At 37.7% G+C, this 19,383-nt stretch overlaps 1 protein-coding gene across 2 annotated transcripts in view; it reads right to left on the bottom strand.

Moving 5' to 3' along the window:
• Nucleotides 1-590: 590 nt before the first annotated feature.
• TSPAN12 (tetraspanin 12) overlaps nt 591-19,383 on the bottom strand; it is a 66,466-nt gene continuing 47,673 nt past the window's right edge. For both annotated transcript variants that reach the window (XM_086395951.1, XM_086395953.1), the window contains exons 7-8: nt 18,757-18,900; nt 591-2,221 (exon numbers count right to left, since the gene is read on the bottom strand). In XM_086395951.1, coding sequence (XP_086252077.1) covers nt 1,916-2,221; nt 18,757-18,900 — 450 coding nt within the window. In that variant the 3' untranslated portion in view covers nt 591-1,915. The remainder of the gene's footprint in view (nt 2,222-18,756; nt 18,901-19,383) is intronic.

Below are 19,383 nucleotides of genomic sequence, written 5' to 3'. Positions count from 1 at the left end.
CAGAGGAGCCTGGTGGGCTACCGTCCATGGGGTCGCAGAGTCAGACACGACTGAATCGACTTAGCACACATGAAGTATGTGTCATCTCAGTTCCCTGACCCATAGTTCAAACCCATGTCTCCTGCAGTAGAAGTGTGAGTCTTAACCACTGTACGATCAGGGAAGTCCTGGGGATGCTTATGGTTCTGATTGAGCAAGTTATCTACTCAATTTTTATTTAAGTTATGGTAAACATTATATTTAGCAGTTGATTTCATATATTGTATTCCTTAGGCTCCTTTTCTTCAGAAAATCACTTTAAGAAACTGGGATATGAAAACACTGAGAAGATAAATTGACATAAATGGGCATATTTTGTATTATATCAGACAACTACATTATTTATCATTTAGCTCAAAAAGAAAACTTGAAAAGTAAATGGGCATCTTTTTGTCATTTTTCAGTGAAGATACATATTCTTACAGAGTAGCTTTGGGTTTTAGAGATAGTTATTATTACTTTATTCAATCATGTTGTCTCAGATTTTCCCCCTTGCTAATATTTTGAATGGTGAAAGTGATTATAAAGTATAAAAATTAGACACAGGCAAATTTTTACTCTCTAGAAAATATTTATTGACACATTTTAATTTCCTTTCTATTTTCTGAGAAATAAACATAATACACAAAATACAGTAAAATGCACTTTTCCCATTTCAAATAAATATAGTTTACTCTTGTAAAAAATTTAATAATCTGTGTAATTCACCACAGTATCTTAATCAGTGAAATAAGGCAAAGAAAACCTCTAGCTAAACTGTCACTTACTTTAAGATTCTCTTGGCTTTTTGCTAGAGAAAAGGAAAACTATTCTCTGTAGAATTATATTGAGACTTGGAGACTGCTGCTTCTAGTTTGGAGAAGACAAAGATAAGTTCCTTTATAAAGTGTTTAGTGTCAAAATGAGTCTCAGTTTGGCAGAAGGATAATATCCAGGTCTTTGCTGAATGAACTAAAGTTATATGTAAACTTTTTCTGTTAATACTTCCTAGAAACTAGACTGCATTCTGAATTATAATGATTCCTTTGTATCACATGAGTAATTTTTCAAAATTAGTGGTTAAGTATTTAAGTTAACACTTATGTATGTAATATAAACCCAAGACAGAATGTTAAATTTAGCTCTATTAACAGGAAAGGTTAAAATAATGGTGCTATACACTATGGATTTATCCTTTTCACAATTGTTATTCTTCATGTTATAAGAACTGAAATCTACTGAATTATACAGAATTAACACAGACTCAACACAGACTCATATACACATATATCCCTGATCAGTTTGAGACAATGTTATAGTTTGCTCTTGTAAGTAGTAAGAATACTTTTAGTAACCAGCAAAAATCACATTTAGGTAGTCACCAATCTTCAGAGTGTACTTATGTATAATCTATTTCTCCTCAAAAGAATATATCACCAAGTAATAAAAGTCATTAGTACTGTCTAACTTCCTATGTTAGCAGTTATTTGGAACTTTATATACTAGTAAGCTTATGGAAGTAAATCAAACTTTACTGTAGCTCCAACTCCACCCTAGCATGTTTCGGCACATTTACATGGATGCAGAAATGTTGGTCAAACTCTGCCAAAGCATAAACCTCAAAGCATAACTGTGTTCAGTAAAAATCTTACACAGGCTATAAAGTGGGTATTAGATCTGTCCTCAGCATTACAAAAGGTATCAACTATTGTCCAGGTGGTGCTTTATCATATATGGAACTTTTCCCACTTCCTTTCAAAGAGTGGAACGTTATGTGCTTGGGTATCCTTTTATGGCAACATTTTCATTTCTACACATTTCTGAAACAGTTAAGTGTGTGTTCAAAAAATTCACAAGTCCAGTAAAATAAATTTGTGGTTTCCTTCTTTGACAGTCTCTATAATTCCTCCATCTCAAAATGTGTGTTAAAGCTGTTCGCCATGGATGTGTGTTCAAAGATCCTCGACAGGCTTGGTTTCAACAGTTCCACTGAATGACAAGGCAGATGCTGAGTGGTGTCATTCTTCAGAGCCATCATTTGGTCTGTCCCAGGCTCCCGCCTGTCATAGTAGAGAGCCCAGAGCAGAGTAATGGTGAGAATCATGGCCAGGATCTGTGTCACTCCAATAGAGATCCCCAGAAACCTCAGCACCTGCAGCTGTTTGGTTCCTCTCAAAAAGGAATACATTTTCTTCCCACAACCCTGTAAAAGAAATAATATGGTCAATACTCCTCTCACTGTGTTACAGAGGATCAAAATAGTGAAAAATAAAATCATCCATCAGTTAGTGGAACCAAACAACTTGAATTACAAACTTTTAAGATAGTGACTCTCAAGAGGGAACCCCTGTGAGCTGCTGGATTGGAGACAGAGGTGTGCATTCTCTGAAAATAAATTTTAATTATTAAAATAACTGCCTTCTTGTCTCCTTCCCCAGCTTCTATAAATAACTCAACTAAATCAAGGAAACCAAGGCTACTGAACCAGCCTATTGTTAATTTGTGGATTATAGTAGAGGAGAGGAATACATAATACATAACTCTTAAATTTCCAAAGATACTTATAAGTAACTATACCCTAATAAGTCATTACTCTTAAGAAATAAAAATCATGTAAAACTAGTCACAGACACATTTCAGTAACTACCTTTTCTGGTATACCATGTAATGCAAATTAACAGCAAAACATTAGCAGTTTTATCAATTTCACCAAAAGTGAAGTTAAAATATTTATAAGTAATACTATTGATACTTAATACTGCTTTAATAAAATAACTTCTCTATTCATCTTACCTAGTTAATACACACACACACACACACACTGAGAAACCAAAATAGATGACACAAAGACAATCACCGACATTCAGGTATTTTTCAAAGAGTTCCACTCAGGTAATTCATCAGAACCCACTCGCACTTATGCTTATATGTAATTCTAACATCCTTATATGACACCATATAGATCATGAACTTCAGAGCCAGAATTCTGAATTCAAATTCCTGCTCTGCTATTTATAAGCTTTGTGACTTTTTTCATGTTACTTAATCTCTCTGTGATTCAGTTTTCTTGTATGAAAACATGAATGATAATAGGGCTGGCCTGTTTGTGATCTTGGGGAAATTAAATGAACAAGCACAATTAAACACCTAGAATGTGATCTCATATATAGTAAGAGCTCAGTAGGGATCAGATTTATCTGATATATCAGCCCACAGAAGATTAGAAAGCACAAATTAAAAGAGCTGCAAAATCTATGAAAAGCAGGTATTAATGGACAAGTATGAGTACAAAACTTTTTTAGAGAATAAAACACCAAAAGCATGGCATTGTGTTCCCACTGAGTACTGATGAAATAATCCTTGCCCACCTGTAACAGCGAAGGTGGGGGCCACTGTTTCTCAAGACAGTGAAGTAACTATCCAAAATGATGTTTGCCACTGAGACTTTAGATCATGACTCTCCTCATGATGCAAAAAAATCTTTAACATAGTTTGGAAAGAGGCACATCAAAACTACTTAAAAAGGTTTAGCTTCAGACATTTGGAAATTAACATCATTGCGAGTAATGCAGCACAGATCATCATATCCATCTCCAAAGAAATTGATATAAAATGGCTTTGCATGGTTTAGTTGACTCCTCAACTGTTTTCAGTACTTAGTACAAAAGTGGATCTTTAATGAATGAAGAACAATTAAAATAAAATCTACAATTAAAGGTAAACTACTCAAGAAGTGCATATGCTAATGATACAACCCTGTGAAATAAGTCAATTATTATTTGATGTTTACCTTTTCAGCAGTCTCTGGTGCTTAAATTTTACCCATATAGTTCTTCCCATTGGCATGTAAAGATCTCCCATCCCTTTAGACTAACTCACTCTAAGCTGAATAACTATGCAGAAAAGGTAAGACTTTTTAATTTGTGATTAATACTTTTTAATTTGTGATTAAAACAAAGCAGAAATCGACTGTGCTTCATACTCTGGCATCCAGTAAAGTCTGTTTCAATTTTATTTTAAACAGCCACATATACCAAAACAAAGATACAGTAAATTATATTATCTAGGATATTTGGCAATGTGATATATTAGATAACAGTGAATGTTCCAGAGTGGGAGGGGAACTTAGAAGTCAAAAAGTTCAGCTTTTTAATTTGTAAAAATACGGCTAAAAAGCACTTCTAGAGTAACATCCACAAAACTGGCAGAAAAAGGACCTCTGAATAGCCTGTCCCCCATATAAGCACTACAGAAAATTGTCAGAATCAACTTTTTTTTGAACTCTGGAAATTAACCAAATGCTTGCAGCAATCTGAGGAGCATTTATTCAAGAGAAGCACCTGAATCTCAGTAAGAACAGCAAGCTTTGTGGCATTTTAATGTGCTTTACTCCCATACCCCTTCCCCAGCTCTGCAGGAGCCTTGAAAATAAACAGCCCACAATTATGGTAAAAATCAGTTGTCTGGCAGCCACCAAAGGCAACAGAAAAGGGTTGGAGCTCCTTCAAAGACCCACTGTCAGAGAACTGTCATTATTTGTCCTATCTGGTGGTTCCCTGAAAGAGCTCACTAGCAAAGCTGTCTTTATTTGACTTGACTTGCAGTTCAACCTGGGCAACAGAATTTTCCCTCTGGGGAGTATTTGTCAAAAGCATTCACAGGTAACTGCTCAACACCGAGGCTGCCTGAGGCAGTGGATAATAGTTGCACACAATGGGCTAGTCAAAAGCCGAAGGGGAAAAACGAGAATGTGAAGTCCTTTGTGGTTTTGGCAAAGCTCTGACATATTTGCAGGGATCTAGAAAGTTACACACGTGAGTAAGGTTATGCTCAATCCCAGGACTGTGCACATGTTCAAGAAAGAACTAAGAAGACCCTAAGATCTCACCTCTGGCTCATATTAATTGAGGCTCTATGCTTCCTCAGCAAAGTCTGGAAGACTTATTGGTTCTGGGAATCTAAGGAAACCTCAGTGGCCACACAAGAAAATGCAATAAAATATTAAGACAATCCAGGCTGTCATGAATGGGTTTGGATCCCAGTGAAAAAAGGGTTTGGATCCCAGTTCCGCCCAAAAAAGTGGACATAGGATTGTATTGTTATGGCTCATAGTCAGGACCTGGCCTCCTTAGAGGTCACTGGACTGGAAGATTATCTCCATGTCAAGGAGGGTAAAGGTGGTTTATTCAAAGCAAAGGCCCTAGTTAGACTCCTCAATTTTTTTTTTAAATTTTATTTTATTTTTAAACTTTACAATATTGTATTGGTTTTGCCAAATATCAATTTTTAATAAATAAATCAGCCCTATTACTTCTTCATTTAGTTTACAAAGATAACTCCCAAACTAGACAGAATGTAAGTATTTAGTTTAGTACTAAGTTTGTCATCAGAATTTATTAAATTACAGTTTGTCCTTCTCTATCAAAAACCCCTCAAAAAGAGATGTTATCTATAGACTCTTTAAAATAAATAAAACCAATTGCCATCTCTAGGTACTTCAACTTATATCTAAATACCACACCAGACTACCAAATTCTGCCATTCTGCAATATATTAACCTGTGCCCTTACGTTTTATTTTCCACTGAAGTGTATTTCAATGATATTGAAGAACACCATAAGAAATTACTCTATAAAAATTTTGAAAAATAATATTGAAGGTATTTTCCTAGGTATTTTAGAGTGGTAGATATAAAACTGCACTTGAGCAAATACTTTAGAATTTTGCTCCCTTTGAAAAACTAGAATACATGCCCTCCAAACATTAAAATGATCCAGACGATTATGTGTCGTTTCACCTGGGCTTTCAGAAAGCTCAAGGACAAATATGAAACTAAACCACAGTAATCCCATTTGCCTTCACATCAAGCATGTCCAATTACTCTTTCTTTAATCCTGGCTTTCTACTGCTATTTATGTATTTTTCCCTTCCAGTTTTATTGAGTTATAATTCACACAGCACTGTGTAAGTTTAGGGCATACAACATAATAATTTGACTTACATATATCATGAAATGATTATCACAATAAGTTTACTGAATATCCATCATCTCATATAGATACAAAAGAAAAGAAAAAGAAGAAACATTTTTACATTTAAGAGTTGTAATGAGAACTCTTAGGATTTACTCTCTTAACAACTTTTATATATAACACACAGCAATGTTAATTATATTAATCATGTTCTACATTACTTCTCTAGGACTTATTTAGCTTTATCCAATAAATAAATTTTATTTTTATTATTCATCCATTGTGCCTTTTTGTTGTATGTTGCATTAAATCATTTAATAAAAATATACAAAGTGTAAACATATAAATAAAGCACAAATCCCTCTACATTGTGTATAATTTAATATTTCTTTAGTAATTCAGGAGGCACTGTAAAAACTTGCAGCCTATTAGGTATCACGCTGAATTTCAGAGAATTGCTTACACTATTACTTAAAGTTAAGGATTAACTTTCCAAATGAATATTCTTCTTCTTGGAAAGAGAGTATTTTTTTCAGATTTCTGTGTACAATATGATTGTCTGCCTCAGCCACTCTCTGAATTCTTCATAGAAACAGCTCCGGGTTTATGGCCTATTCTGCAACACCCTCTTCAAAGTAGTTCAGTCTGAATACAAGTTGTGAGCTTATTTTGAGCCAGTCAAATAATCATGAATAAGATTCACACTTTTCAGTGTAAACTTGGATTTTTTTGTTGAAAAGCAAGACACTAAGTCTAGAGAATAAAAAATATAAATGTGTCTCTATATAATCTATTCAACTATTCACAGATATTTAGTTGCACAAATAAACACTGTTGAGTATTTGCTGTTGAGTGAGACAAAAAAGGAAACAGAAATGTTAGAGTTCAAAACTGCATTCCATTTCACAAAGACTCTTTTACTCACAATAGGAAAGAACTAAATTGCATTTATTTGCTTTTCTCAAAATAAAATACTGAGTTGATTTACCTTGAATATGTTTTCTTCCTAAATAAAGCCATGTTAGCACTGCATTAATAACCTCAGATAATTCAAAGGTATGGAATAAGACAAGCTGGCTAACCTACTTTGCTTGCTGCAATGTTAAAATTCTGGTCAACTGTAAATAACAACACTACCTTTTTATCAGAGAGAAATCACTAATCCCTGTATTTCCTGGAATCTATCTGAAGGCATGTCAAGATGCCTTACTTCACTTGAGGAAATTATACACTTGAAATTATTCTCTGATCAAGCTCCAAGATGAGTTTCTAAAATTAGAAGAACTCCTGTGGCTTTTCAGTACTCAATATTCACAGGCCACATCAAAAAATTAGACAGACTTCCAATGTGCTTATGAAGATAAAGTATAAATAAAATCTAGGTGCCAATACATGCCAGTATTGATATCTTCATAACCTATTTTTCATAATAAACATAACTCCCAAGTTTGAGATGACAGTATTAATTATCAAGTACAAATAAATAACATTCAGTCCTATTTATTTTAAAATTGAAAAACTGAGTGATAGCAGTTAATGAGTTCATGAGCTTTAAAGAGGTTGGAGCAAAAGTTCTCTACTGATAAGCATAAGCTCTGCAGGAAAATAAACCCGTCCTTAAAAAAAATTAAACAGCAAGTAATAAAATTCACTACCAGATTTTCTGTTTTGTTAAGAGTAAAGTTACTCACACCCATACACAGGAAAAGCAGTAGAAAAAGTCTTCATGTATCTCAAAAAAACCCACAGACACTTGTATCTTATTTCATCTTCACAAGATCCCTATTAGAGATGAAGAATCCCAAGTTTAAAAGACTACATTTATTGAACATCTGTCATTTTTACCAAAAATATGAGGGTGAAAGAGGAGAGTGAAAAAGCTATCTTAAAGCTCAACATTATAAAAACTCAGATTATGGCATCCAGTCCCATCACTTCATGGCTAATAGAAGGGGGAAAGTGAAAGCCGTGACAGATTTTATTTTCTCGGGCTCCAAAATCACCGTAGATGGTGACTGCAGCCATGAAATTAAAAGATGCTTGCTCCTTGGAAGGAAAGCTATGAAAAGCTAGACAGCATGTTAAAAAGCAGAGACATCAGTTTGTGACAAAGATCAGTATAGTCAAAATTATGGTTTTTCCAATATTCATGTACAGATGTGAGAGTTGAACCATAAAAATGGCTGAGTGCTGAAGAATGGATGCTTTTGAATTGTGGTACTGGAGAAGACTCTTGACAGTCCCTTGGACAGCAAGGAGATCAAACCAGTCAATCCTAAAGGATATCAACCCTGAATATTTATTGGAAGGACTGATGCTGAAGCTGAAGTTCCAGTACTTTGGCCACCTGATGTGAAGACCCGCTCACTGGAAAAAGACCCTGATGCTGGGAAAGGCTGAAGACAAAAGGAAAAGGGAACTGCAGAGGATGAGATGGGTAGACAGCATCACTGACTCAATGCACATGATTCCAGCAAACTCCAGGAGACAGTGAAGGACAGAGGAGCCTGGTGTGCTATAGTCCATGGGGTTGCAAAGAGTCAGACATGACTTAGTGACTGAACAACAAGTGTTAGAAAACCCAGAAGGTAGTATTCTCCCTAGGAAGGTGAGGTGCAGGGGCAGACGTTCACTGTCTAAGCAGAAAATGTATAAATACAAATTGCTCATTAGACGTCATCTCTCACTGGGCGCTTTTGTCCACCTAAATGTTTGTCCTTAAGAACTGGAAAAATGTGAAAACGAAATGAGAAACCACATGAAGTCCCCAAAACCTTGATCTAAAATCTACCTTCAGCCAACACAAATAGAACTAGAAAATGCATATTTTCCTGCCATTACTAGCAAAATTTAGGGCAATTTGGTTAGTTAAAAATCTAATCATGGGTCACTATTTTTTCTATTTACCCTAATAAATGTTAATAAATTCCTGTTATTATTGTCATTTGCTACCACCATGCATTGAAGATTTGTGTTTATTTCGTGTCAAGTGGTTTGCTAAGGGTTTCTTATTAAGTAGCTTAATTTATTTTTTTTAATTATAATGAGGCAGATACTACTATTATCTCATTTGATGGATAAGGAAATTGAGGTTTAGAAGTGAAAAAATCTACAAACACTCAGCTTCCTCCTCACCATGTACTCCACGTCTTGAAATTTTAGTGACTAATACAAGTATGGGCTTTGGAATCAAATAGATCTGAGTCCAGTCACTGACTAGCTCTATAAAACTGGACTAGGGCACTGAACCTCTCTGTGCCTCACCTTTCTTATCTGTAAAATGGAGATAATGATACAGCACCTTCAAATAAATGTTATAGGGCTTATATATACATTTATATGACATACATAAAATGCTTGCTCAGAGAGTTCTATATGTGACTCATTTGAAAAACCCTATGTGTCCTTTTCAATCCCTAATTTACTTTAAGTCTCAGCTATTACTGTAGTATGTATTACAAACAGGAATTATTTGAAGGGTTGTAAACATGCTAATTCACTCACATGAGATGGGTATTTGTTATCTTCATTTTAAAGGCAATAAAAATGAAGCACAGAGAGGTTAACCCAAAGAGTCTAGTTTGGAGCCTATGTCTAGTATGGAGTCTAGTAAGGGGTCTAGTTGGAGTCTACTTTGGAACCTCTGAACCATGATTCCTCACGAAGGAAAACTCATTCCTAGAATCCTCTCCTCCCTTGGCCTTTAGGACACTGCTTTCCATTTCTTCTCTACCTACAACAGGTGTCTTCTCTGTCTTTAAGTATTGCCATTCTCCAACTTCTGTCCTTTGCTGCATATATTATGTCATCTCTTTGTGTAGTTTTACCTCCTCCTATGAATGTATTGCTTCCTACATATTGATAACACCTGAAAACTGTTAAGACATCCCACTTGCCCCAGTGTGTTCTCCACTCTTCCTAGCATAGCATTTTCTACAGGAACACAGCCTCCTATCCAGAGACCACACTTACCAGCTTTCCTTGCTGCTAAGCACAGTCTTGTAAGCCCAGGGAATGTGTGCAGAGGTGCGGAGGGCGGAGCTTCATGCATTGGATGCTCCCCATCCTACTTCCTCCTCCTCCCCACTACTGCAACTTAAGGAAAAGAGGAGCAATTGTGGAAGACAAATGTTTAAAAAAGTGACTGTCTAACCACCTAAGACCCCTGGGTAAACCTGTACAATAGGGCTGCCTGGCAGCCTGGACCAGCTGGCTGATCTATGAGAGAGAAACAGAGTTCTACCTTATGCAAGCCATTGTATTTGGAGCTAGCACTTTCCTAAATAGGGCACACAAAACCCAGATCTCTGGCTGAATTCTGTCTCCTGAGCTTCATACTTCCTAGTGGGTTTCTGCACATGGAAGCCCTGATAGGAACCTTAAGCTCAGCATTTCCAAAATGGAGCTAATCAAATCCTACTGCTCCCCTCAACAAATGACTTCTTCATCTCTCCAGAGCCCAAGTCAATGTCAAGCATCCTGTCCTTGCAGCTCCCCTGTCACTCACTCCCCACACCCACCCCAGTCATCCTTCTATTCATTCTCCCCCTTTAAATGTCTTTCACATTCATTCCCTCCTTGCCCTCCTCAATGGCACACCTGAATTCCAGCCCTTATAATCACTCATGTGAATTACTTGCACAGTTCCCTACCTGATTCCCTTCTCATCCCATCAAGACATAATTCTCACCTCCACTCAGACTTCACAAAGCCAACCTAATGATTTTTTTAAAGCATAAATTTAAAATTGTTACTCTGTGAGGTACTTTCTCAGGTCAAAATATTATTATGGCTTTCTATATCGGTACCTTCTAAAGGCAAAATTTGCAAGTCTCTACTAATAAAGCACAGGAGGAAAAATAAGTTGTTTGAATAGTGAATAGGTAACAGGAAACTCGCCAGTGACTATATTGAGACAGAGAGAGAAAGGAAAGAAGGCATTTGTATACCCGAAGCAAAACCGGCAGAACAGTTCAAGACCTGATTAGATCAAGCAAAGCTTGAAGATAAAAGGAATTTCCACCCCCACCAAGCCCAAACTGGTCCTGCAAGGCTTGGATGATAAGACAGCTATCACCCCAGGTCCCAGTCAACCCCGATCCCTGCCAGCAGTTAACGGAGGAGATAATGAAGTCAGCAGAGAAGCACGAGGGAGTGTCTTTGCCTTTATATAAAGGAGCCCTGAGAATGGAACTTCTTGGGGATATTCCATCTAAATAACCACGGAACTTGAAAAGCTTCCTACCGTTCACCGTTCAGGCAATTCTATGTATGTTTATCTGAAAATGGCGCTTCATTATTAATAAATCAGCATCCCATAACTACTCTGTCCTCAGCTTTACTTTCCTAACAATGCCTCAAATTGGTGAACTTGTTTGTCTTTTCATCTGGCAACTACTCACAGACTTCAGGATAAAATACACGCATTAGCAGGACATACAGGGCTTTTCATAAGTCAGCACCTGCCCTGTTCAGCCCTTCCCATGCCCCCTGCACCCACTGGGCTGTCCTGCTTCTAGCTCTAATTCTGCACCATTGCCTCTGCCTGAAAAGTCCTTTAGGGACCCAAGCCACCCACATGTTTTTCAGCACCTGGCTAACATTCACTTAGCCTTTAATAAGACTGGAGACCCAGTATCTACTACCTGCTCTGTGTGTTCTCACCACACAACTCCATTATAAAGACAGTGGCATGAAGAACCGCCCACCCAGTGTCAGGCTTCTTCCCATGCCCCAGGTCAGGATCATCTCCTTCCCACCTCTTTTCCTAGTCACTGACGGGAGGATCATTCCTTCACAGATTTAACCAATTTCACAGTAGTGCAACTGGATGGTACCTGGCCAAGGTTCTAAGGAAGAGGTTCTACCTCTTCCTTCCTGCCTTGGGCTCCTTTTTTCAACACTTTCCCCTAATTTTGTTTGTTTGGGGCATGGCAATTTACCTGGTCCCGAGAAGAATCCTACTAGCAGCACAACAGCAGGATGAGCTAGGAAAAAAATAATCCATCCCATACCTAGGTAGAGCTTGCCAGAAGGCCACACCCCCATTCCCCACCCCGTCCTTCTGTACCCACAACACTCTGTCATCTTTCTTCCTCTGGTTCAGAAGTGCTGACATAATATTTATGTGTGTAGGATGCTGTGTGTGAAAATCATAAAATTAAACTTCTATTAGTCAAAGCAGACACAGAGGACTGACTCACCTTTCTAATTCTAACAAAAACGTTGGCAGGAGAAGAGTATTAACAAAGAGAGTTGAGGGCTGAGATTACTGCCCCTCCCCAGAAAAAATGTACATAGATTATAAAATGAATATCATTTTCAAGGACAGCAGGGTGCAAAGAAGATGGGTGGGGCCAGGACCTCCAATCCCAGGAAGGCTGAATTCCTGACTCTCAACTCACTGAAAGGTTAACACACAACTGGGAGAAAAGCCTCAAAACAAGCCATCTCACATGATCACCATGGCTGCCCCCACCTTCAACTTAGGGGAGCATCTCTGCATGTCCGTTTGCTTTCTGAGAGGACTGCAGACCTAGACACATCGTTATCATCTCCGTTCTTTTTCCTGCAAGTCTGGACTGAGAGAGAAAGACACATCCCCTTCATATCCATACCCCTCAGGCTGGTGCTTAGTCGTGTCCGACTCTGCAACCCCATGAACTGTAACCCAGCCAGACTCTTCTGTCCATGGGATTCTCCAGGCCAGAATACTGGAGTGGGTTGCCATTTCCTCCTCCAGGGGATCTTTCTGACCCAGGGATCGAACCCAAGACTCCTGCATCTCCTGCATTGCAGGCAGATTCTTTTACTGCTAAGCCAGCGGGGAAGCCCTGCCCTCCTCTCTCTCTCTATTTATATAGAGAGGTTTTCTGTTACTCAGAAAAGAAACAAACAACCATCTAGAAAGGAAGAAATGGTTTAGGGCAAAATTATTTGCCATAAAGGAAAGTATTAAGAATATTTGATATTCAAACCCAATACCACAGGGAACTTGTTAAGATTAAAGGTCTAAAGAAAAAGTGTCTAAATGGCACACAGCTTCGTGGAAACCAGCTCACCGTCTGGCCCTTGCATAACCTCTGTGAATAACTAATTTTCTGAAGAAGCAGTCCATCTCTGAACAGTTGTCTTTCTCCTAACTACAAAACAAAGGATTGTGTCTTTGGACATATACTTTACTTGACTCTCTCTCCCTCTTGCTTGTACATTTGAGTTGGTCCTTTTGAAGTAGGGCCTGTTGTTAGCATGTTTAGCTCCATTTCTTTTTCTTGAGGTGGCACACAGAGGATAAACATGCTTTTTCAATTTTTTTTGAGGAGATGTTTTTTCTTCATTTTCTGTCTGAGATAGCAAGCACTGTAACTATTCCCTACAACTGTGTTTCTTCACACTTTTAGGTATATTGTCTCTTCCCGAGAAAAGCTGATGAAAGCTATGGATACGGGTCACTGAAAAAATGCATGCAAAATATCAAAAATAATTACAATAGTATCACTTTTCTCTTGAAGCCCATCCAAGAGTTGGGCTTGGGGTAAGGTCCCTGGGCAAGGAGTAAGAAGTCCCTATTTTACCCAAACTTTTAACTCTACCAGCCTTCTTTAGTCTTCTTTCTCTCTTCTTATTCTCCAGTCAAGTCTAGAGCTCTAGTAGCTGACAGGATGGAAAACTCAGCAAGGGAGAGAAGGAAGAGATGCATCTTAGTCCTGTATTTTACCAACTTAAACTCTGATGTTTCATTGAAGCCAAGTCTCACACCTAATATTTAGAGAGTGTGATTACATTAAAAATCAAATTAGAGGGTAGGAAGTAGTCAGGAATCTGTGGTCCAGCCACCTCCAGGTTGAAGGAAGGGTAGCTTTTACACTTGCAGTTTTATGGGTGAAAAGATACTCTTCAAAAGATCTTTGCCAGGCCAAATCCTTGCCACCAACTGGGCTAGGTTCAAATGTCATCTCCTAAGAGAACCTGTTCCTAAACAGCCTGTCTTAAGTAATCCCTTCATAGGGCTTCCCTGATAGTTCAGTTGGTAAAGAATCCACCTGCAATGCAGGAGACCCTGGTTTAATTCCTGGGTCAGGAAGATCCACTGGAGAAGGGATAGGCTACCCACTCCAGTATTCTTGGCCTTCCCTTCTGGCTCAGCTTGTAAAAAATCTGCCTGAAATGCAGGCAGCTGGGTTCAATCCCTGGGTTGGGGAGATCCCCTGGAGAAGGGAAAGGCTACCCATTCCACTATAGTCCATGGGGTCACAAAGAGTTGGACACGACTGAGTGACTTTCACTTCACTTTCACCAAGAAAGTCATTCTTTAGCACATGGCCCTGTTGAGAGTCTTCAAAGTGCTTTTCACCACTTGAAATGATCTTTTACTGCTATTTTTTTCTTGTTAAATGTCTAACTAGAATATATGTTATACTGCAGGAGAACTTTTTGTCTCCAACATTCTCCACTATATCTTCAGCATTCACAACAGCACTTGGAAACCAGTAAGCAAAACTTTTGAATGAATGAATGGGACAGAACCAAATTGATGTTCAGAGATATTTTCATCTGTGAATTTTTGAATGTATACTTTTATACAAGTGGATAGCTCATTACGGATATTTGAGGAGCTGTGTGCCAAACCAAACAATACCTCTGATAAAAATGTTTTTAAAATGTGTGATTACTGCTCTATTTCCACTCTGTCATTTTTCACAGATTTCAAATATGTCATAAAATATTATTGGGTCAGGGACCATGCAGGCCACCAGATGGTTCAGAATGATTTATTTCCTTGATTTCAGACTGCTGAAGAAAGATTGCAGGAAGAAAGTCAGTTCTTATCTCTAAGCTTACAGAATATGAAAGATAAAAGGGACCTTGAAGTTCATCTAGTCCAGATTCACTCTTAATTTAAAAATCCATTCTACCCACCAATGACATAGTTATCTGACCTTGACTTTAATATTTTTAGTGATGAGACACTCACTGTTTTACAAGAGAACCTTTATCACAATTGGACGGATTTTGATGAGCAAGGTCTTCCTTCTATTGATTCAAAATTTCCTTCCTGTAACTTCTGGCCCTTGGAGCAACAATGAATAAGTCTAGTTCCTGTTCAGAATGATGAACTTTGAAATATTAGGAGACATCAAAATATCTCTTTTTAGTACTTACTATTTCAGAATAAATTTCCTGAATACCAATAGCTGTTCCTCACTTGTTTACCCTTTTAGACCCCTCATGGTTCAGGTGGATGATCTCTGGGCACACTGCAATTTGGAAACGTTCTCCAGGGCAGAGAGGAATTAACTCTTATCTTTAATGATGGATTTAATTGTATTTGTGCCATAAAGCTACTAAGTTATCCACTTTTGTAAGTCAGCTATACATATAATTATGTGCTATATCATTATCAATATCAGCATCTGTTATTAATTATAAAATGCAAATGCAAATTACTCTGATATAATGAACCTCTATCTCTGCTGGAAGTCTGTCTCAGACTTCCAGAGAACATCTCAGAACTGATAATGTCAGCTTGCTTTTGAAAGTCTTTGATGAAAATATGAAAAAAACTTTTAAAATAATATGGATCATCAATTGGCCCATGCACAATAGTGTAGCTCTTTTTAATCTTAAAATTCATGTAACAGCAATTATAGACATCCTGAAGTAAAGCACCATTAAAATACTACCAGCAAAAGCGAATTGCCTTTTTAAACCAAAAATTTTCATTAAATATTTAATTAATTGCTTCTCAACTAAGTAACAAAATTGAAGTGAATCTGTCCATATTCAGATTTTGTGGGAAGATATGGCAAATTCATCCATGTTCTGTCATTCTCAAGGGTCAATATTGGTTATAATCATATTACTAGTATTAATCACCAAAGAAGGTAGAAATTATTATATATGTAGCCCAATAATTTCCCATATTGACTTCCTACTCCTAAGAATTAACAAATGGATTAGACTAAGTTCACACTAGGAACACTGATAGGTTTCAACTCATATGTCTACATTCACATCTATTCTGTAATCATCTGGGGCTTTTTATGGATTTTGGTTTTGGATTTTATTCTGAAATTTTTTTTTTTTTTATCCCAGGAGGCAGCACTCCCTGGGGCTCACATTTCAATAAGTAAATGTTTGTCTATAGTCATCTGTTTTGCTTTTTTTTTAAACCTAGTGGTGAGTTATAATGTCTTTGAATATCCACAATTATGTCTGCATTTACTATTATCTTAGAAATATTTAGCACAACCTCCTGTTTTATGAAATCAACAAGACTTTAACTATTGAACTTAGGTGACCATCCCTACTACAGATACCAACCAATATTCAGCTTTCACCCCCCAAAAAAGATGTAGGATATCACTGAGGAACTCAAGAGACACTGAACAAATAATTCTTTGTTCAATATATCTTGTATATTCTTTTCATTCAAAGCCAAAATGCTACTAAGCATAATATGCTTAAAATGATTAACATCTAAACACAGTACTTCCCAGTAGTGTGGGGCATGACTATAAGTATTTTGATTATTCTTTAAAATAAACAACCTGAGTTATTCAGCTGCTTCAAAAATTCTCGGCCCCTCCAAATTCATATGTTAAGGCCCTAATCCCCAGAACCTCAGAATGTGATCTTATTTGAGAATAGAGTCTCTGCAGATAGAGTTAGTTAAGATGAGGTCATAGCAGGGAAGGATGGGCCCCTGGTCCAGTGTGACTGGTGTCCTTATGAAAAAGGGAAACTTGGAGACAAATGCAAACAGGGAGACTGCCATGTAAAGATAAAGGCAGAGACGTGGGTGATGCTTCTACAAGCCAAGGAATGCCAGTGATGGACAGCAAACCACCAGAAACTGAGGGAGAGGCACAGAACAGCTGTTTCCTCACAGGCATCAGAAAGAACGGACCTTGCTGACACCTTCGTCTCAGACATACAGCCTTTAGAACTGTGAGTCAATAAATATGTTTTGTCTAAGCTACTCACACTGTGGTACTCTCCTACCTTAGGAAGACTAACACAATTCTGAATCTCTTAAAAATATTTGGCACTTCTCTCTGTGGCATGTCTTCAGAGCCCAAAGAACTTTATTTTGGATATCTTAAATGTGACATAGCCTTGTCCTCTCATATGAATTTTTTAACAGCCAAAAGTTACTCATATTTAAGATATGTATGAGATGAAGCATTGGTATGGGTAATCCAGCATCTTTTTCAAATTTGTTAATTTACACTATAAATTAATAAAACTGATTTTCTCTTTGTGTATCTTTACAACTGACTTTAGCAAATGGCCTAAAAGGTGTTTGGAACAATAATAGTATTTCCAGGGAAAAACAGATGTGTGTTGTGTGTATATATTATATTATGAATGGTGTCAATTGTTATTTTTATGTTAAGATGATTTGTGGTACCCAGATGCTTGACTGGTGAGGTATCTAGGAAATGATCCCAGCCCATCAGCTGGAGCAGCTTCCCAGCATCTGATTTACGTTTTGAGCCTCCATTCTAGATCAAGACTATAAAACCTTCTGTAAAGATGTTTATATCTGTGTGGTCCTACATAGGAACTGCTAGCCCCAAGTAGCTGTGGAGCACTTAAAATGTGGCTAATGCAACTGAGCAAATGCAATTTTTATTTGGTTTAATTTTAATTGAAATAAGAACATGTAGCTATTGGTTGGTAAAGAATCCACCTGCAATGCAGGAGACCTGGGTTCAATCACTGGGTCGGGAAGATCCCCTGGAGACGGAATAGACTACCCACTGCAGTATCCTTGGGCTTCCCAGGTGGCTCAGATGGTAAAGAATCCACCTGCAATGTGGGAGACCTGGGTCCAATCCCTAGGTTGGGAACATTCCCTGGAGGAGGGCATGAAAGCCCACTTCAGTATTCTTGCCTAGAGAATCCCCATGGACAAGGAGCCTGGCAGGCTACAGTCCATGGGGTCTTGAAGAGTCAGACATGACTGAGCGACTAAGCACAGCACAGCTATACTAAGCACAGCACAACTATACTGGAATGATGTAGTTCTAATTTTAACTTGAAAATAGGATTCCCTTAATGAAGTTTGAAAGTCACCATTAAAAATGAAGGAATAAGAGCGATTCTGCTAACAAATGAATAACTGATGATTCCAATAAATTCTCCCAGAAAACGTAACTATGAAAGTTTCTTGGCCACTTGATAACTGATTTGAATCCTAGTGAGCATCTGTCATTAAACCAGCTAAAACTAACATCACTGATCATTAACCAGCAGGGGGACCTGAAGACTTGAGGATAGCATTTTCTCTGGGGAGTGGAGAGAAACACACAATTTTGTGTGTATGTGTGTGTGTGTGTGTTTTGTCATTTTGTTTTGTTTTGTTTGTTTTCTTCCTCTCCCCCACTCCCATGTTTTAGTATATACGGAAGCCCTAAATACCTATTCTGCTCAGGAACTCCAAACCTTGTCTTCCTGAAAATCCAGAGTTAGTCACACACTCTGCATGTCTATTTTAAAAGCACCCTTAGGAGACGGCAATGGAGCTTGGTTCTAGATAACACAGTTCAAACTCCAATTAATTCTAAAACCTAATCTTTCCCAATTTTCTCTGTTAAAATGTGATCAGTATTCAGACTTTTACTTTTAGCTTGGTTCCCTTTCTTCACATTTCAGAGGAAAAAATATTTCAAGTTCTTCATATTTAGATAGAGGAGGAAAATTGCACTGGCCCGTTGTTGGTTCTTTACTTCCATGATAAGTGAATGACACAGGGCCCTACCTCTTGGTAGAGGTCACTGAGATCTTCCTGGTGGGCCTGTCTGGAACATCCTGGGAATTCCCTAACACAGCAGGAATCCGGGGGCCAGTCCATCTCTGTCATTTCCAGCCAGTCGGTGAAATAGACAACGCCACAGCACTTGAACTGCAAAAGAATGACTGGTCAGGCTCAGAAACAACAAAAATATTTTCTTAACTTTTGGGAGATTAAACGTTAGATTTCTTAAATTTTTGCACCCAGAGCTGAAGTCACTTCTGTCATCACCTAATGATATGTGCACATTCTATACTGGCAACAGAAATGTAGAAGAGGACTTCATAATGGAACAATTCTGAACAATAACGCCCATAATGCACGAAGACAGATCAGGCATGACTGAGACTCATTCCCCAAGTGTAAGCTCCTCTACAAGTGATCATAGAGCGATAGTATTAATATGCATACTAACAAAACAAATAGCTGAAATCATGCATTTAACATTAAGCCTCTAGCTACTAGGGAATAGTTGATCAATCTGTTTGCATATTGCCTAGTTACCGACTTAACTGCTTCACAAATTCAAATATTATACTAAATGTTTCTGCAATCTCTGTAGAAAGATTTTTGGCCAACAGCCCACATCACAAA

Source organism: Bos grunniens, chromosome 4, assembly GCF_055505025.1.
Source record: "Bos grunniens cultivar Pamir isolate PY7600 chromosome 4, Bosgru_T2T1.0, whole genome shotgun sequence".
NCBI classification, from domain to species: domain Eukaryota; kingdom Metazoa; phylum Chordata; class Mammalia; order Artiodactyla; family Bovidae; genus Bos; species Bos grunniens.
This window is presented reverse-complemented; position numbering and strand designations above follow the sequence as displayed.